The sequence below is a fragment of the Epinephelus lanceolatus genome, chromosome 6 (assembly GCF_041903045.1).
Source record: "Epinephelus lanceolatus isolate andai-2023 chromosome 6, ASM4190304v1, whole genome shotgun sequence".
NCBI classification, from domain to species: Eukaryota; Metazoa; Chordata; class Actinopteri; order Perciformes; family Serranidae; genus Epinephelus; species Epinephelus lanceolatus.
Window position 1 is genome coordinate 39392434 of NC_135739.1, and position 23284 is coordinate 39415717.

Consider the following 23284-nt stretch of genomic DNA (forward strand, 5'->3'; position numbering starts at 1 on the left):
GCCAAGAGTGTGCAAAGCAGTAATCAGAGCAAAGGGTGGCTATTTTGAAGAAACTAGAATATAAAACATGTTTTCAGTTATTTCACCTTTTTTTGTTAAGTACATAACTCCACATGTGTTCATTCATAGTTTTGATGCCTTCAGTGAGAATCTACAATGTAAATAGTCATGAAAATAAAGAAAACGCATTGAATGAGAAGGTGTGTCCAAACTTTTGGCCTGTACTGTGTATATATATATATATATATATATATATATATATATATTATAACAGTAAATGTTATAATTATTTTAATATACGTTTTTGGAATATTGTGCTTTAAGGTGTGTGGCCTGACAGTGGCAAGTGATGGCAGTGAGGACCATTTGATCCACTGCTTCAAAGAAGGAGAGCCATGTGCTGCAGGGAGAGAGATGTTGGCTCAGGCCAGACAAGGAGAGCAGGAGGATGATGGAGAAGCTGAGCAGCAGGAGGAAGATGAGGGTGAAGAGTTTGAAAACGAACTGGTAGTTGAGGATGATGATGATGATGATGAGGAGGAGGAGGAGGAGGAGGAGGAGGAGGAGGAGGTGGATGCTGATGAAGAGGATGAGTGAGAGGATGGACATGGACTTGGTCTTACAACAGGCTGTTGAACCAGTTTTCTTGTTGTCTTACTCAGGTTGCCTTCTTTCATGTTTCTTTTAAATTCATGTACCAGTACATGTTATTTTTTCTGTGTGTTTCAGAAAACAAGTTGCTGATATAGCTACAGACAGGATCTGGCCATTGTTGTTCAGTATTTGGCCTTATATTGTCTACCTTCCTGAAAGTGTTGTGAGAGTGTTGTGTTGACAAAAGAAGAAAAAAGTTTAACTACAGTACTGTAATCTTACTCTTAAAACATGTAAAAGTTAAAGTCATTCTGGTTTAATAAAAGAATTTGAATAAATTACCATATTTTCCCAGTTTTTCTGAGCAAGATTTTTGTGAGGAAGGAATTAAACGCATGTCCCAAATTGCCGCCTGGTCCCAAATAAACGCCTGGTCTGTTAAGTGATTGAAACAAATAACACCCCAGCTATTATTTGGTAATTTACGGTATATAAACACACAGAGGGATTAATAAATAAAGGACCGTCTATAATGTAGGTTGTTTCAAATGAAGATGGGAGCCTCTGCAGTTGTGGTGAGTAAAAGCCCCGCCGCTATTTGTTAATGTTGTTACTTTATGTCCAACCGTGAGGATGTACCATTGTTTGCTAGCTTGATGCTAATGACAGTAACGTTAACTCAGCGGGTTGACAAAGTGCCTCTGCTGTTTCACACCATCATTTCCCCCTTTTACTCTGTGTGGTAACATCCCTAGAGGAAATATTAAAAACGCTGGGGTGTTGTTGTCATACAGTTGTCTACGGCAGCAGATCGTTCTGTGTTTCTACTGGTCAAAGTGACGGCTGTGATGGGAGAACTGGATCTCAGTGAAGGGCAAGTGGTCCATAACTTTAATTTTGGAGACAAAAAAATGTAGGCTTAGCGCCCTGTGGTCCATTGGCCAATAGGAAATGTAGAATACTCAAAAGAACTCAAAAACGTGCTTGAGTTACTTTTCTCAGGGAGTAACATTGGAAATATTTTAAAAGTACTTGAGTTACTTTACTCAGGGAGTAACACAGTAAAGTAACTGGGTACTTTAAAAACAAGCAACGCAGTGAAGTACTTTAATTACTTTTAAAGTAACCCTTACCCAACTCTGGTTACGTTGAATGACAAAAACGTTGTTTTTGTTGCCTGCCTCCACAGGAACAAGTAATCCAAAAATGGCCAATGTTTTCAATGAATTGGCGTGAAAGGGGGACTATGTTTAACAACAGCAAAACTATCACTCACACAACTTGTGCAGTATGATCCAATTCTCATTAATCCAGTGCTCAGTCGATCCAAACACATGCATTTTCCCTGAAAGCTTACTATTTAGAACACATGTGCTTGTCCATGCCGCTATTTGTATGTAGGAGTATTCTAATTAGTAAGTTTTGCATGTGTTTTGGAAGTACTGAGAATACAACTGTATAAATGAGACTTGGATTACACCACAGGAGCTGTATGAGAGTTTTACAAATGGATGTTTTGATATAGTTTTGGTGTTGTTAAATGTGACCCCCATTTACTCCAGTTCATCAAGAATTTTCTTTGTTTTTGGATTCTTCGTTCACCATGGTGGCATGTGAGAAAAAAAATCAGGATTTTTACTTAACGTGGGGTGAATTACTGACATAGCCTACAAATGTTTATTTTGTGAGTGAAGTATACACTTGTTGCTGATGATGATTCTTCCTCTAAGTGCAGTGTAGTTAAAGCAAGTTAAAAGTAGCATAGATGAGTGCACCTGCATTAATATAAACTCTGAGCATTTCACCTCTAGATTTTGTGACAGTTGGGCAGTTAAGAGATAATTTTAATAGTGACACAAACAAATGAAAAGTTAGCAGAGAAGAAAGAAGCTTGGTTGTATGTAAGTTCCCCTACTACAGCAAGCATCATAATTAGCCAACATTGCCAGTATATTTTGTGCCAGAAGTGCAAACTAATATAACACCATCACCACTGTCATTATTACCACCAGCACAAATCCCAACCTAATAAAAAACGGCACTCTCAAATTAACAAATTACAATCTGCTCTTCAGGAATCAAATTGTTTTATGCCCTAATACCCCTCCACCCACACACAGGCACACACACACACACACACACACACACACACACAAGAAAAAGTGTATTAATATCTTTTCATGAGCCTGGGTCCCATGGCAACACCAACTTTGCTCTGTCTGGGTGTTGGGATGATCGAATCCCCCAGACAAATCACTGCACGATAACACAGGCCTCAGCACTGCGATGTGAAGAGGTCATCCATTGATATTAATGGCCTGGTGGGTTACTGGCCTGTGGTGATTGGTTAAGTTTATTCAGGCATTAGTTAGAGGGGCAAATCAATGAGATTTAACTGCCGTTTTGACTCCAGAGGGTCTGGTGCATATGGTGTGGAGGGGGGCTGGAGGTGGAGGATGGGCTGAGGAAGATGAAGGGTGAAGGGAGAAGAAAGAGGAGAAGTAAGGATGGAAAAGAATTAAGAAGAGAAGCAAGTGGAGCTGATGTAGGAAGATGAAAGATAAAAGGCAAACAGGAGAAAGGTCAAGGAGGGAGGGGAAGAAGAGGAGCTGGGGGAGGAAGGTTAAAAGCAGAAATGAGGGAGGACAAGTGGAGAAAGAGTAGAGGAGGAAGGTTGAGGTGAAAGATGGAGGACAGAAAAGACGTCCTGTGGCGCCATGTGGTTTGTCCTTTGCTAATCTGCTGAAACTCTCACGCAAACACACGCAGGCTTCTTATCTGTTTTGTCTGCCAGCGGAAGATTAGTAAAATTCTCTTTCTGTTGGACATCTCAGCATCTTTTTTATCTGAGATGGAGTGACAGTTTTCCTTTTTCCCAGAGACAGCTGACCATGAGTCTTGACACACTTTAAGCAAACAGACAACCACTGACCCAATACCAGTTTTTAACCAAAGCAGGGACCCATTAATTCCTACAGTTCTGCTTACTACTTCTAAGCTAGTAAATTGAGCTATTTGTATAGTCACTCTAGTTTATTTTGCTACTAATTTTTAGTTCATTGTTCTTTACCTGTTTCCATGGAAAATCAGATTATTCTGACCAATATACCCCCAAAATCTGTGTATTTCAGATTTTTTGAAGTTGGGTTGTATGAGGTACTTATCATAATCAGCATATTACTTACAGTAGATGGCAGTCGCCGAGCCTCCAGTTTGGAGAAGGAGGCAGGAGTGCCAACACTGACACTAAATAATGTACTTCTGTGGACAGGGTCAGCAGCAAAACTTGTTTTAGCCACATACAAATGTCCCACCCAAAAAAAATCAACATCAGTCTAAGTGGGCACTAAACTGAGAATGTTTTTCAAGCTTTCCTTGTTGTCAGACAGCCCTTTTCCTTTGGCACTAACTTTTCTCAACCACACAACTTCCGTGTTCCCTCCATATTCCTTCCCTAAAAAAAAAAAGTGATTAGGGCAGCAATGACAAAATGCCATTCACTGTGGAAACAAAAGGATACCTTTATGAACAAAATATTCAGCAGAACTTTTGCAGAGGGAAAGTGAAAAGGCCAAAAGTCAGAGCTACATAGGAATATGGAAGTTCTACGGTTGAGAAAATATAGTGCTGAAGGAAAGGGGCTGTCTGATGATAAGGTAAATTGGTCAATATATCCTCAGTGTATCTCAACATAGCGTCAACTTAGCTCAGTTAGGCCTTTTTTAGGTGATGTGTTTTTGATGTTGCCCCTGTCCATAGAAGTACATAGCTTGTCTTCTGTGGCTGTAATCCAGCCTGCTTCTCCAAATTCGGAGCGTGCTGACTGACGTCTGCTGTAGGTGATACACTGAGTGGAGATAAGTAGCTCACATAACCCCACTTAAAGAAATCTGAACTATCCATTTAGCTTGTACAAGAGTTCATCCTTTGAAGATCATGACATTTTCTCACAACAATCTGTCTAAATATAAGATCATTTGTGTAGGGAGTTGACAGTTTGGCCAGATGGCAGTGCTGGAGGAAAGAGATGGTGACTAAAAATATTACTATTCATCCTAATGGGACCATCAGTATCGGCAGCACTATTTTAACAGAAATAGGGTGCATAATTTCAGAATGACATTGTCATGATACAATAGTCAGTGTTTTTTTTTTTTTTTTTTGCATGGTTCCAGATCTCTAAACCACTGCCCACATCTCAGGTTTTTTCAGTGATTCATTTCAGTTAACTTTCAGTGAAACACGAATAAATGAAGTGAAACTAAGAGGCAATTCAGTCTGATTGTCAAGCTACCGATTGGGGTCATGAATATCTAAGGCTTCTATGGAAATTTAGAATTCATTTTAAAATAATTTAAAATAACCTTGATCTGGCAAGAGGTTGTCAAGATGTGTTGTTTTAGAGCAAAGTGCTGGATTGAGTAATGGACTGAGTAATGGACTGAATATGGCTATGACCCATTTGGCACCAATGCCCAAAAGGCTCATCTGAGTCTCTCCAGAGTCTGAGGGCCAAAATTACAAATCGGCTGTACGCATCACTAAGTTTAAATGTCCCACAGAAAACTGAGGACACAAACAGTTGTTTTGAAGGTGTCATGATGTCCTGCTTGTTGCAACATCTAAAAGTGAATGTGATGGCTATTCCTTTAGCTTTACCGAATGGCATGTGTTTTGGTCCTTAGACTCTGCAATGAAAAATGTTAATGATAGTCAATTTTCTAAAAGGCTCTCTCGATTATCTGGGCCCCTGGGCCTATAATCTAAGTAGGCCTGTTCAGTGACCCATTCGTGCTTAGGTCAGAGATTTAAAAGTTAAAAAAAAGCAATCACTATACCATAAATATAATCTCTAACACGTCTCCTTTGTCATCCTCCCTGTCTTTTGTCCTCTCAGATCCAGTCTCAGTGGACCTGGACCAGTATGATGTGATTTCTCTGACTGATGCTCTCAAAGGTTTCCTTCAGGACCTGCCTGCCCCTATCATCCCCGCCTCAGTCTACAGCGAGTTGGTCTACACTGCTCAAGGTACAGTATGATACACCGCAACACACACAGGTACACTGATGTTAGCCCTGGCTTAAAATGCATTTCAGGGTCAGTTCACCCAAATCACAAAATGACTCTCACTCCAAGACTGGTATCTTAAACCTAGACAAATAGTACCAAAATGATATGCATGGAAAGTCTGTCTTTAGATGTATTTATTTTCATTTTAAATGAACCGACCATTGCTTGTAAAATAGAAAGAAAACCAGGTAAGTCCCAAAGTTTGGGGAAAGTTTGGGGAAGCAAAACTACCAACATAACTATGACCCATATACAATTTATGATTTTGCGTTTTCCTGTAGCTATAAGCAGCATTTTCATGGCTGGCGACTGGCGTGAGTTTAGACCTCCAGCTGCATCCTCTGTCATATGCTCTCCATTCTCACGCTCTGCAGGGTTAAACTCTGGAGCTCAATCTGAGCCCAAGGTGTATTTTTTTTTTTTTTCCTCACTTGGCATGAGTGCTGACACTCGTCACACCTGACAGATTCCTGCCATATCTGGATGTAAAGACGACAAGGCTGTACCCTCTCGTCAGCATCAAATTTCTGCTAATCCCCTGACAGCTTCAGGGTTCAATAAAAACAAACTCTTGGCTGAAATGTGGCTCGTTTCCTGGTTCTCACCCTTGTCTCATTTACTGTACAGCTGACCTGCCTGTTCACCCTTTCACCTGCCGCCTACCTCGCCCAGCAGGGCCTCCTCTCTTTTAGGGCTTTTAGGGACTCTCACACTCTTATCTATCTTTAATGAACCCTTCCTTGACATTTGGAGTTTGATGCTTTGCGTGGGTGGTGTGCGTGCCAGTGTGTGGGAATAAAAGGAAGTCAAAGACAGACACATGGACAGATGAACAGTGTGTGAGTGTGTTTGTCAGGACAGAGGCATCGTGTGAGCTTGCAAGAAGTTCGCACCAGCTTCCTCGCAACCTCCTCCCAAAATATTACTTGGCTAAGCTCCTTGATATGATCTCCAACTGAAAACCCCCTCAATTATGTAAGTGCTTTTCTCTCTCTCGGTCCTCGTTCCTTTAAGTGACAGCCCTTTTTTTTATTTTACTTATTCATGGAAACATTTTAAGTCAGGATAAACCACTTTGAAATGATGCATCAAGTATTTTGCGCAGGTCGTCTGAGGTTAAACCCATTGAAATTGAACTTCTTATTTAGGAGGGGGTCATTTGTAGAGCATAGAGTGATTTCTTGTTTGAAATAAGAGGGTATTACACAGTAAGGATAAGTCATGCAATAATATTGAGAGATCCCTGAAAAAAAAATTACTTGCTTGAGGGGTGAATGGGTTTGAGTTTTAAGCTGCCATTTAGGTCTGCACTTCACTCAGGTCAGCTCCCTTCAGGTCTAAATACCAGAGGTTCCACTGTATATTCCTTAGTGAGCATATAGCTGTACATATTCAGCAGCAACACCCATCACCTGTAGCCTGATAATGAGACTAAATTACAATTTAATTTGTCTCGTCATTATTCATCAGGTTAATTTCAGCTGTTTTCTGTTTGGGACCAGGTTATTTTTAACCCAAACTTGGTTGTTTTTTCAGGCTAGACCTACAAGACCTACATATATGAATAACTGAACAAAAGTGAAATTAGGGAAATGTGAGCTCACATGAAGCCCCAGCATTACTAAAATGATGACGGGGGCAGCCTTTTGTATCTCATTGTATCTCTGTGCAGAAGAGGTTGGCAGTAAGAAAGGTGTCAGTATTTAGGGTTAGGCAACAAAACTACGGTTGGGAAGAGATGGTTTTCCTATGTTGGGAAAAGATTGCAGATGTACGTAAGTAAAAATCACCTGGCTTTGAGTGGCACAAAAGGAGTGGTAAGAAGGTTTCGGCATTTAGGATTATGCATCAAAACTTAGCTATGGTTAGGAAAAGATTGTGGATGTCATTAAAATCCCTGCATTTTGAGTGGCATTAATGTCACAAACAATGTTGTTTTTGGTTTCGAGTTTCACTGTTTGTTGGACTCGCCCAGCATGAGTTGCCTTGCGCACTCTTTACACTACGTCACTTGCTCTGAGTGTCTAATAATGATGCAGAAGGGTTTACATTGGTGGTGGAAAGTCCAGTGCATCTCACACAAACGCTTAAAGGTGACACCGCGGACAGTGCCAAAACGGAGCATTTTGACACCCTGGGAATGAGACCAGGTTGCATTGGTGCAACGATTCAGAGGTTGAGAGGTGTCTTGATCATTTTACTATTCCCACGACCACAATCATTTACTATTTTAAATGACAGAAAATAGTGAATGGTGCCCATTGTTACTGCCAAGGTGATATCTTCAAATTACTTGTTTTCTTAAATGGGTGGTTCGGCAACCTTTACTATCGAAAAAGCCATTTTTGATCCCAAAAAACCCTTTCTAGAGCTGCAAAACATATTTGAAAGCCTAGGTCTTAAGTAAGTCTGTTTCCTTTCGCTGCTGTGTATCATAAAGTGTCACATATTTGTGAATGCTGACAACTTGAGCGTTTAGAATATTAACATTAAAAATAAGTCAGAAATAGAATTCTACAATGTATTTTACCACAAGGTGGCTACTCTGCAGTAGGGTGTGGCGGTGAATACATCTGTCAGATCTGTCCACATAACTGTGAAATTCTCTATATCCAACTTTTCCTTTTTTGGATTTGGAAAAAATCTAGAGGAAAAGGCAAAAGGTTGCAGATGAAAATCGCACATTTTAGTTGATGACATGTTGAAACATTTTTTCTATTTGGTGTATAGGCTATACATTTAAAATTAAAATGGTAAAAAATAATCATTATCCAAGTCTGTATAATTTTTGTCAAAGCCAAAGGGAGCCACTGGAGAGGGGCTAAAGAGCCACAGGTTGCATATCCCTGTCCTAAACCAACAGTCTAAAACCCAAAGATATTTAAACAAACACTGTTGTCATGAGTGCATCAGAAGAGTAAAAACAATAAGTCAGGTTATAATGACCAAACTGTAGACTTGTAGGAATATGATCAGATGATAATAGTGGGCTAGTAGTAAAGATGCAGATAAATGAGCCAGTAATGTTGAAGCATGAATGAAGCAGCAATTGTAAGTGTCAGCTAATGTAAGTAGCTTCAGTGCTCTTCCTCAATTGACACAGTGGGCTCTAGTTTCCCAGCGCAGCACAGGTGGCGCAACCCACCCGAGGCGCGCTCAGTTTGGTAGTTTGGCAGACCGAGGTGCGCTGAGATGGGTGTGGCGGGGAGGAGGCAGGGGGAGGTGTCGACAGATCCAGCTTGGCGCAGTGACAGTTTCGTGCCATAAGGCTTCGCCGAAGGTGCGCTAAAAGCTCGCCATCTGAAACCATGTCTACTGTCAGCGCAGGGGGAGCGCAGCCAGTGTAAGCCGAAGTTTGGCTGACCGGCGGACAGTGCGCACACGTCACCAAAACCTCACAGGCAGGTTTCCAGAATATCAGGCACATTAACGATGCAATAAATAGCCACAAAACCACTATTCAATGCAACTATCTGCAATCAGCACATAAATGTATCTCTATACCGACTGTCCCGTCACATCTGATGTCAGATCAAAGGGGATTGGCACCATTTGGCACGTTCGGCACGCGTAATGGAAACCCAACCTGATTTGATTAACACAGCTGCAAACTAATGAGTTCACATCCTTCTCAGCCAGCCACAAACAGCCACAGCATCAGATAGGGAGTATATATTCAGCATCTGTCATCTTAGAAAAGTCAAAAGAAAAGAAACAGAGTGAGACTGCGAGAGAGAAAGAGAGAGCGCACACACGCACGAGAGAAATGCAACATTGATTTACAATTGTGGTGACCTCCTCCCAGGCTACCTTTGCATCATCAGCCCATGGAGGTCTGCTCGCAGTTCCGTATATTCGGACACTGCGAGCAGACTTCCCGGACCAAAACATCAGTTTCCTCCTGGGAGGAGTTTGGCTGTCTGACGCTGTTGCTCTCTTCTGCAATGGCGAATTGAGTAAACTCTCATTACACCTTTGCGCGGCGCATTTAAGGGCGAGGAGAGGGGCTCATTTGATTGGTGTGATGTGTGTAAAACCCCGCTCCACGCCTTCTCTCCTCCCTCTTTCCAACTTGCACCGGTAGGAGGGACAGAGGTGGGATAGAGGAGTAGCTGCGCCAGGGCGCACGGTGTGCCAAACTTACAAAATCCGCCTGGCCACACCCAGTTGGCGAAGCGCAGGTGCGCTGCGCCCCCGCCTCGCCCAGTCCTCGAAACTAGAGCCCAATGCCTTATATTTGCAGGTGTTTATTTCATTTAGCCTTTATTTCAACAGGGAGGTCCATTGAGAGCGAGCTCTCTTTTTCAAGGATGCCCTGCATGCAATACATAACACACACAATTACAAAATTACAAGGTACATAAACATGAGAGTACAGAATACAAAAAATACAGTCTTTACAACGTAAAAGTGAAAAAACTAAACATAGTAGATACAGACAAGACTAAAAATAACAGGAGCAAGACTGATCTCTAAGTAAAGCCTCATCAAGTAGCACCTTGAAGGACTCGATGGAAACAAGATTATCTAATTTAAGTGACTCCTGGAGTCTATTCCATCTGTCAGGGGCATAAAAACTGAAGGCGGTCTTTCCTAGTTCACTTTTCATACATGGGATGTGAAGTCTAAGCTGTGTCTGTGAACGTGTATTATAACCAGGGGTACAAAGTTTTAAAAGTGAGGTTAAATATAAGGGAAGCTTTCCACACAAGGCTTTATAAATGAATAAAAGACAGTGCTGTTCTCTGCGAACTTCGGGAGAGGGTCAGCCCACTTTTTCATATAAAATGCAGTGATGGGTAAGATGCCGATCCCCAGTGATAAAACGTAAGGCACTGTGAAAAACTGCATTAAGAGGTTTCAATGTGGAAGCTGAGGCATGCATGTATATGACATCACCAAAATCAAAAACAGACATTATTGTGGATTGTACGATGGTCTTCCTGCTGGGTGAGGTGAAACATGACTTATTTCTGTATAAAAAAACAATTCTTACTCTTAATTTCTTTGAAAGGTGTTCCACATGGGTTTGAAAAGAAAGCTTGGTGTCCAACCAAATGCCCAGGTATTTATAAGACTCAACAGTTTCAACTGACTCACCATACAGGGTTTGAATACTGAGAGTCAATTAGTTGCGACCTTGTGAACCACATAGCTTTAGTTTTACTGGGATTCAGGACAATCTTGTGGGAAATAAGAGACAGTTGAAAACAGTTAAAAGCAGATTGCAGGCTTGCAACGGCTGATTTAAGAGTGGAGCCAAAACTGTATAAAATTGTGTTGTCCGTATAAAAATGAGCATCACAAAGTGGTGAGGGGAGTAAAATGTTATTAATATAAAGAATAAATAAAAGTGGGCCCAGGATGGATCCTTGTGGAACACCTTTGCCCAAAGAAAGAGAGCTGGATCTAGCACCATCTGCAACTACCGCTTGTGTTCTACCTGAAAGATAGTCAGAGAACCAGCTGATAGAAAGACTGTCTAGGCCAATAGATGATAGTTTGCCTAATAAAATACTATGGTTCACCGTATCAAATGCCTTTGACAGATCGACGAAAATAGCTGCACTGTGCTAGATGTGTAAGAGCATATGCGAAAGTAAAATACTACATTCATTTCCCTTATTTTATTTTCCAGTTTAAATTCAATGCTCCATAGCCAGGATAATAAGAATAAGCCCTAGTTCGACTCAGATATACACAAATATCCAGGCATCAAACAGCTGCATATGTAAATAAAAGAAACCTTTTATTTGCTTTTTTTGGGGGTCATTTACATCAGTTTCTTCACTCTTTGCAGTATATAATGGACCTTTCTTTAGGGTGTGTCTTTGGGAATGTTTCTATATGGATGGAATCAGTAACATTTCCTTCATAGTAGACAGGTACTGTCTGTCCTTTTGCAGTCTAATCCTGAGATTTGTTGATGTTGTAACACCTAAAATCCCCTCTCATTCCTCTTTAATTGTTACCTTTCCTCTGGCTGTCCTGCTCTCTGGGAGACAAGTCTTTCTCCCATCTGTTTGATCTGCGTCCATTTTTCCAGTCAGTGGCTCATCATGGGAAAAGTCCCCACACACTATTAAAAAATAAAGATGAAATGTTGGAAGGGATTTTCAGCTAACTTTTCTACCCTACTGACCCACCAGTGGGACAGTCACAGTTGTTACACACAGTTTTGTTCAGCTGCTTCTGAAAAATTTCAGATCTTGAGATCATACATAGTCTTTAAAGATACCATTTGAACAAAGCTGCAAAATGTGTCTTTTAAAGCCGAAATATTTCTAAAAATATAAGTTTATGTGCGTCATCGGAGTCAAACTCCATTTAACCCTCAAATTAGTCCAATCATTCTCCATTTTAGAGCAGTCTTCATTCTGACAGAATAATTACATTTGTTGTCATCAGATGGTTATAATCCTTGACAATCCTCCTCTCATCTGTTCCTGCACCATCCTGACCACAGCCAGCTTTTTGTTATCATGGCTTTTTCTTTTTAATTATTTACAGCTTTTTCAAAGAAAGATGTGAGGATCATGATGCTGTCACATGTGCCAAAGCACCTTAAACCATTTTAAAGTGAGGATGGCTTCAGGGGAGAGATGAATGAATGTGATGCTGTTTTGTGATTTGAGGTCAGCAGAACGTGACGGCCTGAAACTTGACACTTTTTAGGCTCTTTAGGCTCTTTTTGTATCTCAACATTTGTATTTTGTAGATCTCAAAGTTGCAGTTCACGCCTCCTATTCTTCCTCATGCTCCCTCTGTCTTTAGTCTTTGAGTAACTTATCTTAATAATTTCATCTGAGACCCTCTACACCCTCTCGGCCCCTGTTTCCGTTTTATTCATTCCTTTTCCTCACCCCCCTGCCTCCCTCCCCATGCCTATTTTTTATTCTCTCCCTGTCTTTTCTCATTCATTAGTTTGACAAGAGTTAGTTAACCTTAATGGTCTCACAGAGGTCATCGTCTGTGAGGATAAAGGCCAGCTGGCTGAGTCTGACTGACCACTGTCCATCTGGGCTTTCAGAGGAGAGAAGCTGCTGCAGACAGGGACTGTTGCAGAATAAATTTATGTGTGTAATGGGACTGTAAGGATCTGGTCAAATTACCATTCTCACTCCAATCTCTTCACATATCGACGTTTGGTCAATGACTTTCCACATCGAGATATGATGTGCAAGGAACGCTGGGTGTGTTGGTTGTTGATGTTCTATGACGCTATAGCAACTTCTGCTTGTTACACGCCTGATCTGTTTTCAAAATACACCTCTGTTTTCACAGGAAATGTACAGTTTGCATACAGTTAGTTTCAAAATAAATGTACAATGTCAGTACAACACTGCAAATTGAGGTGTTTTCCTTCAACAACAAATGGTTACGTTTTGCCAACACATACACGTGGATGGGTTTAGGCAACAAAAGCACATGGTTTGGTTTAGAAAAAAGAAAACAGGGTTTGGCTTTACAATCTTACAGAGAGTGTAAACTGGCCTCCCAGGTGAAAGGAGGTGGTTGTTGGACCCATCCACCACCCCTCCTGCCCGTTATACTCGGACTTCCGCCATCGAAACTTATGTTGTTGTCCTGGTACATCTTCCCCCATGATGCTGCCAGGCACCATTAAACAGTAACCACCAATGACTTGTGACTTCACCTGCACTTTTTTTTTTTTTTTTTTCTTGTCTTGTGCTGCTGTGACATTTTAATTTCCCCTCTGGGGGATCAATAAATAATATCTTATCTTTTGACTTGAAAATACTTGATACCTTCCCCAAAGCCAACTTTGGAAGAGAAAGCAATAGACATTTTTCCAGTATGAGATGAGATAAATGCAACAAGACGGGACAGAAATATACAATTATTCTGTTGTGGCACTGGTTAGTAGAGCTCTATGCTATGAAAGTTCAGTTATCAAAGTTTCGCGACATGATGTTACGCGACGTGACATTCCGTGACCTTACGTACATACATAACTTAAAGTAACTCAGCGCTGACTTTTGGTTTCTTAGAGGAGACGTATCCCAGTCTCCTGGGTCAAAGTCCTGAACTGTCCATCCCCTGATCTTCCTCCCTAAGCTCTTTTTACTATGTCACCTGACGTCCTCCTTTGCTTCTGTCATATTCTACATTATTCTCCTACTCCTAGTATGAAGAGTGAATGGAAACAGCCTGACTGACCTCATTCCTCGAATCATCTGATTGGATAATCTATTTAGCATCTATGTACATAAATGCAATTAGTGTAATGCAATTAGTATGTTTAATTTATTTTGCAAACACCTTTCTCTAAAGCAGGTTACAATAAGTGCATTTAATGTCCAAGAGCTAGATGTCATCAACACAAAAAAAAAGATTTTTTTTTTTTTTTTTCCCCAGAAATGGGATATGGTTCCAGTACCTCCCAATTTTTTTCAGGCCATCGTATAATATGTCATATGAAATAAGTCCAGAATAGACCATCATTAAGATAGAAGGTGAGGGGGGCGTTCACTTTTATGCTTCCTGAATCATCACAGTACAGATGAAGCAGACAAAAAAAATGTGCATATTCCTAGTTTAGTTGAAATTCATTTATATGAGAATTATCTGCAAAATAGTCTCATGGTGAAGCTCTAGTTAACCCCAGCTCTTTCCACAATCACCCTTGTCTTCATCGTCTCAACCCCCCCACTGTCCAGTTGTCCACTGTTCCAGAGTCCCGAGAGGCCAGATGGACAGACGAAGTTCCCTCTCCAGCCTTGACCTCTATTGACCGGTGGGGTCAACCACAATCCATAATGACAGGAGGAGGAGAACTCTGTGTGTGTGTCTGTGTGTGTGTGTGTGTGTGTGTGTGTGTGTGTGTGTGGTCTATGATCAGTAGTGGTCAGACAGAGAGAGGTGACTTCCATGACCCCCATCAGGCTACAGCAGATTGTCATCCATCCATCACCGCCCACCTGCCCACCCAAACACACATACATACAGGAACACACACACACACACACACACACACACACACACATTTCAAGTGTCCATGAACTTCCTTGAGTCTCTCATGCTCCCTACATTTATAATCCTTATAATATTCATTACATCAAACTCAATTTCTGATACTATTTATGGCTGTCATATTTCATCAATAGCCATTAAATGCCTTTCCATCCTATAATTACTTCTCAGTAGAGTAGAGTAGAGTCCACTGGTCTGAGTGGGCTTCAAACTGCAAACCCACTTACAGGGGACTCGCAGGAAATGATGCGTGGATGTGCTGGACAGTATGCGGACAACAGAAGTTTTATGCATAAATTTACGTAATGTGACATTTTCACTGAATTTGTTTGGCTGCACTGTAAACAGATACTTCAGGTGCTCCTCTTCTTTTTCATCTCAGACTGAGAAGCTCAGGGTTAATTTTAAAATGACTTTATTGGAAGATCAGAATATACAGTAGAAAATTCAAATAAGTGGCTTAAGAATATTAAATATTAAAGGAAAAAGAAAAAAAAATAATACTTAAGATATATATTATTTTCATATAAACTCATGTTATTTAAAACAAACAAACACACAAAAAAGACCATCCCTGTCTAGAAAAATGGAGTTGAATGGACATCATAATGTTATGTAAGTTTGCATTTTAGGGCTGTATTTTACACATTTGTGTTACTATGAATGTTAATGTGGTTTAGAATGAAGCTGTCTTAGTCCTGGAACAGAGCCTGGGCCTGTCAGAATATGTTGCCCCTCAACAACTTGTTCTCTCTTTCTCCCCTTCTTTCTCCATCCATTCAATCAGTCAGCTGTCAGATATACAGTCAGCTGTTCTGTCAGACCCCTCAGCTCTGTTGGCACTTTGTGTTATTGAGATCGATTTGAGCACAGTTCCTGCGCAGAGGGCCAAATACACCAATACCTCACATGGTCAATCAATAAATATCAGCATTCTAACACCTGGATACATACAGCATGTACACATGCAGAGCACTGCATCACACAAATCACTGTACAATGTATATTTATGTTAAGCAGCAATCCAGTTTTAACTCTGTCCGCAGACACTGGTCTGTGTGTCACAATCCGTTTTGACTGGTTTATTATCTGCTTCAAGCCAGAGTCCACTTCTTTATCCACTGTAACTGAAAAAGACCTGTTCATACCTTTTATAAATGTTGCATATAGTAACAGTCCCACTCTATAGTCTGTGGTAAACGTGAAAGATAAAACCTTACAGGAAAAGTTAGAAGAAGGACAGAAATGCAGTTTTGTGCATTTTCATGTGATTTTTTGTTTTCTGAGCTTTAGTGCGATTCACACATCTGATTTAGACATTTGCACTATTATAAATCTTTACTGCTTCTTGTATGTGCTGGAAATTATTAAGGTACATAATCCTGTAGATAATGTAAAAAATTATTGGTAATTCATTTATCAAAGTAAAAAAAAAATCCATATTTTCATTAGTGTGAAGTTAATAGTGAGGGACATTCATGTTTTATCATGATCAGGCTATTTCTTATGCATCTACATCATTCAACAAATACCTGTTCTTCCTCCCTCATATTCATAATCCTTGGAAAGAATGAGAGATGTTTTTAAAACAGGACATTATGAAAACAAAGAGGTGCAGTACTTGTTTTCTTGTGGATCCAGATTTTCCTTTTAAAGAGACTTTACCCTGGGACGTTGCTCTGAATGTAACATACTTGCAGAACATGAATAATGATAGCATACTATGCAGAAATACAAAGTGTTAAAGGTCCAGTGTGTAAGATATAGGAGGACATATTGGCAGAAATGAAATATAATAATAACCACTATGTGCTCATCAGTGTATAATCACCTGAAACTAAAAATTATTGTATTTTCATAACCTTAGAATGAGCTGTTAATACCTACAGTTCATACAGAGCAGGTCCTCCCCCATAGAGTTTGCCATGTTGTTTCTACAGTAGCCCAGAAAGAACAAATAAAACACTGGTTCTAGATAGGGAAGTTCACGTTGTCAGGTTTTTGGGTTTTCTCATAAATTTTTGAATCTGCCACCAGAGTCCTACACTAATCTCTATAAACAGATATTTGCATATGTATGCAGAATTTGTAGGCAACAGTACAAGGTTTGGTATCTGGTATTCTGGTTTATATTTGCAGTCTGTTTGTAGTCTGAGTAGTATTGACCAATCATATTTGTGGGGACTTTGGTTGTTTGCAGGTAAACAGTCCGTACAGAGAGAAAAAGCATTAGCTGAAATGCAGTCTTGGAACCCAGAGACTATGGTCTCATGATGGTTAGGCTTTTGTTTTGTAGCATTTTTTCTTATTTATCTTCATTCATATGCAAATATCTATTTATAAAGATTAGCTGAATCTTGTCTGGAGTTGTCTCAAGTTGCTAATCGAACTGTAAACCCAGATATCTGCTTATATCCCTAAAGATTGGCAGTTGCCCCCAGAGGCTTTATCTTCATCAGATTAAAGGCAGTGGTTTTCAACATTGACGATTCATCTAAAATATCAGGATCAGTGATTAAAAAAGAAAAAGTGTATTTTTGATAAGGTGACATGTAAAACAGCCAAAACAATGTCTGTGATGAGCTTTGACCCCAGCGTAAAAATGACAAGTTTTAGTGTTACAGAGAGTCCTGTGCTGGACTTTTTGTTGGCCGTTATCAGTAAGTTTGTCAAGTCTCTGCTGGTTGCCTAGCAATCTAACAGTGACAACATGGCTTGCAGCTTTTACAGAAAGAAAATAAGTAAACATATTTTCAGAAATGTGTCCAAAACTTGATTATAAATTCAGATTTATACTATAAACATACTGAATCTAAAAGAAGAGTTACAAATGGAATCTCTGAGCAGACGGCAGATTCAGACAGAGATAAACGGACTTGATGAGTGTGGTGTTCAGTGGCAGATCTGTGCTCTCCCACTGAGTCCCACCCCCCTCTCATAAACCGAGAACACAGCAGGCTCAGGCACAGATGTTTTCTCGTTTGCAGCTTGTTTGGAGTGGTAAAGGTCCTGTGGTGAGAGCGCTCGTCAATACGTCTGGTGCTCTTCAAACATGGCCCATTGTCTGAACCCCGGATAATACAAGAAAAGGACTCGTATTATCCCCTTGTGCCGCCTCCCACTGGGTCATTTTTACAAGTAACCGTATATGACGCCCCTGTGATTTTCCCCATAGTGCCTGTCAGGCTAGCTGGCTAGCAGCTGCCTGCTGGACTGAGTTTGAATTCAAATAACTAATGTCCTGCCAAGGCCATACATCTCCTCAAAGTCAGTGAGCAGTTGGCTACATGCTGTGATGGATATTGATGGAGGTGCTGCTCACCAGGCAGCACAGCAGGAACGTCTGCTCTGTGTTCAATGTGTGTAAAGGAAACGGTGAAATGTTTTAAATGTGATAGATGTTTATGCATAAAACATCCAGAGTGCTCACTAAGCACTAAAACACATAGATACACATACTTTCATCTTACCTTGGTTGATTACTGGTCACATATTGCTGCAATACCTCTGTAGAGTGGTTTATCTGAACTTAATGTTATGTTGGAACATGGGGGGAACTGTTGGCTTAAAAAATACACCTTACAACAACACCAAAGCTGATGCTTAACTTCGATGTAGGTAAAATCAAGTCTGAAACATACCTGCTTGTCAGTTCACAGTAGAGGTGGGGATCATATATTGCAATTTATTACCTTTTTCAACTGCAAATTATGTCCTCAAAGGAAAACTTTGTCACCAAGTTTTCAGTCTACTCATCTCACTTAAGTCATTTTTATTGCAGCAAAATGTATCTAGTGGACTGAAAAAGCAACTGTTTTTATTATTCTAGCAGGCTACCAAGAGTTTAATTTGTATTTGCAAGGTTAATAATTCATATAATAAAAACAATGATTCTTGGCATCTGTGTATTGATACAATATTGCCACACTAAGAATTGCCATACTATGCTTTATCGATTTTTTTCCCACCCCTAGTTCACAGTGACAGCCCATCCACCTGTCATTTATGCTTTTTGATTTTGCACTTTGAAATACCTTATCTTAGAAATCTTGTATTTTTTTAAGGTCAGTCTGCCCACTTTCACATGTCACTGCACTCCATACTGGTCATGAAGCAATCCCTTTCTAGGTTTGGCTTAACTTTAAAATACCTTTCTACACAGAATGAGGACCTTGGATTTCAGAGTTCCAGTCAGACTTGAGTTGCAAATTTGAGGACCTGAGACTAGCTTGACTAACTAACTTTGGCAAAAGACTCGACTTGAAACTTGGCTTGACTTTTTTTTTTTTTTTAAATATCTGCATTTTTCTATATCTTGACAAATTACATCTTGTTATTGAAACACAATTGGGTGATTTCTTGTGCAATGTGTGCCAACCTGGCAACCTAATAGGACACAACAGAGCAGCAGAGGCCAATGCACCAGGCAGCTATCATCGAGGGGGTTAATCCAATAATAATAACATTTGGACTGTGTTGTCAGTGACAGTAGTAAGAAGAGAACAGTGGTATGCAAATTCTGCAGCTCAAAACCAGTGACACGACCACCACAACATCCAACTTCATATACAAAACACACAAAGAAAGGTACATGAATGTGTCTTTTTAGCTAACGTATTAGCTTATTTACATTAGCAATAAATTGACTTGACTTTGCCCATGTCAAAATGGCTCCCACTGTAGAATCTTTTAAGTCCCACCTCAAGACCCACTTGTTTTCCTTGGCTTTTGATTCTGGTTGACGAGTAGACCAACCTGTCTCTGTGTCTTTTATCCCTTGAGCTTGCAGTACTGTCTGTATCACTTCTGTATTTATGACCTGTATATTTCATATGTGTATTTCTGTACAGTCCTATGTGGATATTCTGTATATTCTTATGTGAATTTCTGTTTATTTCTCTATATGCTTATGTGTAGCTTGAGCAGCACTTTGGTAACTTTGTGTTTTTGAAAAGTGCTATATAAATAAAATGGACTGGACTGACAGATAATTAATGTATTAGAATGGTATACTGTTACAGTAGAAACAGAAATGAATGGGCACACAAAGGCTGACAAAGAACATTTGACACAACATTAATTCAGCTGGTTTAATGAAGTAAAGAAACCATTCTGGTGTTGCTTTTGTCCTGTAGAGAGTCAGAGTGTGGAGGAGTGTGGGGAGAGGCTGAAGAGGATCCTGGAGTCTCCCAGCATCCCTCAGGCCAACCACCAGCTCCTGGTCCACCTCAGCAGACACTTGGCCCGGGTCAGCCAGCACAGCCAGGCCAGCCCCCGGGTGCTGGGACAGGCCTTTGCCGAGGCCATCTTCAAGCACTCTCCTCTCAGGTACACAGCTTTCCCCTTCATCTACTCCCTCAGTCATTTACACATGAACTTGTTGCAGTTTGTCAACGTGTTTGTTCATACATGTATAGTTGAGGTTTATATCACAGCCATAAAAGATACACACTTCAGATTGGCGTTGAAATCCTCTGTCAGTACAGCGAAAACATAGTTTTAGCTCTTTAACCTTCAGTCTTAATCAGTGCTCAAGGTAGTCAAAATGCAGGTAACCATAGCAACAGTGATAAATCTTCAGGCTCAATTAGCAGGTTACTGACTGGTGAAACTAACCTGACCATGTGTCACAGTGACTACAAAAACACTCTAATATGCCCCTTTTTTTTTAACTTTGCCATGAAGTCATGGTGTAAAAGACATATCACATTTACAGATGTTCACGTATAGAAAACAGTGCAATCCATGAGGAGGCTCCAATTCACCTTGAAGCATTTTTTTCCCTCCACGCTGTACATTATTTCCTTTTATGAGGACTTTATGTTGTGTGTCATTGCTTACTTTATGGCCTCCTTATGCAGTCAAATTTAAGTCAGGTGTATGTGTGTGGTTGTTAATCACACTATCAGTCCCTGAGGGACAGGGGAACAATGGCGCTCCCCTCAAGTAGGTAGAGGGGAAAATGGAAAAAACCTTGACTAACAGAAGAGGTGAATTCGTTTCCTGTGAACCGCTAGTTGTGGAAGTACTTTCACCCCACCCCACCCCACTGTAACTCCCCATTTCAAGGTTTCCTTTTCAATCCTAAATGTTCCGCATTATAGACACAGGTAAGCAGTGCAGCAGTATTACCATTAGAGAGGTTTAGTATCATGCAAATGGTAGAAAAAAGGAAATCATGATTTTTAAAGGTCAAGTGTGTAGGATTAAGGGGGATAAATGGGCATAAATAGAATATAATATAATAAGTATATTTTCGTTAGTGTATAATCACCTGAAAATCAGAATAATTGTCATTACCTTAGAATGAACCATTTATATCCACACAGGAAGCAGGTCTTTGTCTGCAGAGATGGCTATGTTTAACCGCCACATTTCTACAGTACCCTCGAATGGACAAACAGTACACTAGCTCTAGACAGGAGCATTCACAAATTCACATCGGCCGCCTTAGCAGCCCAGCAACAAAAGTGTCATGAAAACCAGACTCGTTTGTGACCTCTGTGGATAATTCAGCTCTTTGTAAAAGCCCCCTGAACGTCTAGATCTTAAGTTATCAGAGAAAAAAGGTGAGCACATTACCAGATACTAGGCTGGTGGCCTGTCTCTGACCTGCCAAACAGCATTGGAAAAACACTGATATGTAATGTAAAGCTGTGAACTATTTTTTACCTGTTTACATCAAAGGGTTCATGTATTCTGGAGAGAAGGAGACCTCTGTGGATAATTCGGCTTGTGGTCAAAAACGTTCTGAATGTCTGGGCCAGAAATAAAGTTAGCACAAGTTATCAGAGAAAATAGCTGAGCATACATTAGCAGGTGCTAGGCTAGTCGTCCGTCTCTGACATGCCAAATAGCATCAAAGAAGCACTGATTTCAACATGAAACTGCTTTATTTAGTATATTTTACAAGTTTTAATCAGCTAGTTGGTTTGTTTTGGAGAGACAGGAACCTCTGTAGATAATTCAGCTCCCAGTAGAAACCTCCTGAACAATGAATACTGAAGGAATTCACTGTTGAGCATCTTTTTAATCTTAGAAACGGTTCCTTTTAGCTAAAATAGCATTAAAGCAGGCAAAGCTAATTTTACATAAAAAGTCTAATTATGTGTTAAATTATCATTTTGAAAATTGTATATGTTGTATGTTTAAAGAATTATGTAAGAGCTCAGTTCAAATCAAAACACAAAAATCATGAGTGATGACACCACTTATGAGAAGAGAGAAGAGAGGTACTTCCCATACAGTTTGGAAATGTCATTTATGCTCTTTAGCATTTTGGCCATTTATTTTCTCTCTCTATCTCTTGCGTCAAACCCTTGATTATTCCAAACACAGTCACTTCTCTTGCAGAAGTCCCACAGCATTTGGGTGGAAAGGGTATTCCCATCTCATTGTGAGTCAGCCATGGAATTAAACAAACTTTTTGGCTGTATGTGGAACTTTTTTTCAAAAGTTTCAACGCAATCCACAAATCAACCACAGCTCATTTCCACGACAAACCTCATATCAGTTTAGCATAATTGTCTTGATCCAGATATTTTTGTTGTAAAAGATCTTCCCTTGCTAACAGGAAAACCAAGCCTGATATTTGGCTCAGCTGTAATATCAACATCCTGCAGTTTAAGAGCTGGATGTTTGAACACTGAGAGAATGGCATTAACAAGGCTGATGGTATTGTTTTGTTTCTCTGCACAAGCTTGCCTGCGTCTATTTTTCCAGAAATTACTGAGGAATTCCTCCTTGTGTGCAGCGGAGATGTAGTGGATTTGGGGAGGCAGTCAGTGACTCAGAGGCAGTGATTGTTTGCACAGCCTGGTCGAGCAGTTCACCTCTGACGTGCACAATTGGGCGAATAAAGAGCGGAGCGGCATATCATAGCATGCTATGCTATTTCAACCAGATCCCATGTTAGTTTATTTTGTGAGTGGGGAAATGATTAATCCTAGATGGATCTGGAGTATACACTGCAATCTGCAAGTATTAAGACAGTTCATAATTTACTGTTTGGGCTTTACTGCAGCATGATGGGGGAAATCTATGAGGGCTGGCACATCAGTGAGCCATACTGTTGCACTGACTGGCATGCTTCTTCATTACCATGAGCACACACACTGTAGTTTGTTTTGGCTCAATCCCACACACACAGTTTGCTGCCATCCTGCTGTGACTAAAGACGAAAGAAAAGTACTTGTTTTAATGGACTATGAAAAAGTAAATACATGTTGATTGTTGAGATTTCTATTCTTGTTTGTGTTTTTGTCAGCAGCGCGGATGTGAACCCAGAGCATCACGTCAGAATCTTGGAGGCTCTGATCGCAACAGGAGGTCTCATGGAGATGCAGGCTGCACCAGGTAGGATAATAAACATGCACACAAATGTCCTCCCTTCTCCACACACACCGTATGCATTCACTTTTTCATTCTGTGTAGCACTATATTGTGGTGATATTATGCAATATGATTTTGGCTTGACACTGTAAAATCTCACAACCTTATCTGCTCCGTCTCTCAGCATACACATGCATCTTCATTTTTTTCTGCTCAGTGATAAAGAGCATGGAGTTTGTTTCTCAAGTGTATCACCATACATCTCTTACACTGGAAACATGACATCCCCTTTCC

At 40.3% G+C, this 23284-nt stretch overlaps 1 protein-coding gene across 2 annotated transcripts in view; it reads left to right on the forward strand.

Annotated features, from left to right (window-relative positions):
• pik3r3b (phosphoinositide-3-kinase, regulatory subunit 3b (gamma)) overlaps positions 1-23284 on the forward strand; it is a 311005-nt gene that overhangs the window by 147845 nt on the left and 139876 nt on the right. Inside the window, exons 5-7 of one of the 2 annotated variants that reach the window (XM_033622190.2) lie at positions 5492-5623; positions 19795-19987; positions 22926-23014. In XM_033622190.2, the coding sequence (XP_033478081.2) occupies positions 5492-5623; positions 19795-19987; positions 22926-23014 (414 nt within the window). The remainder of the gene's footprint in view (positions 1-5491; positions 5624-19794; positions 19988-22925; positions 23015-23284) is intronic. The other variant, XM_078169045.1, reaches the window with a different exon arrangement.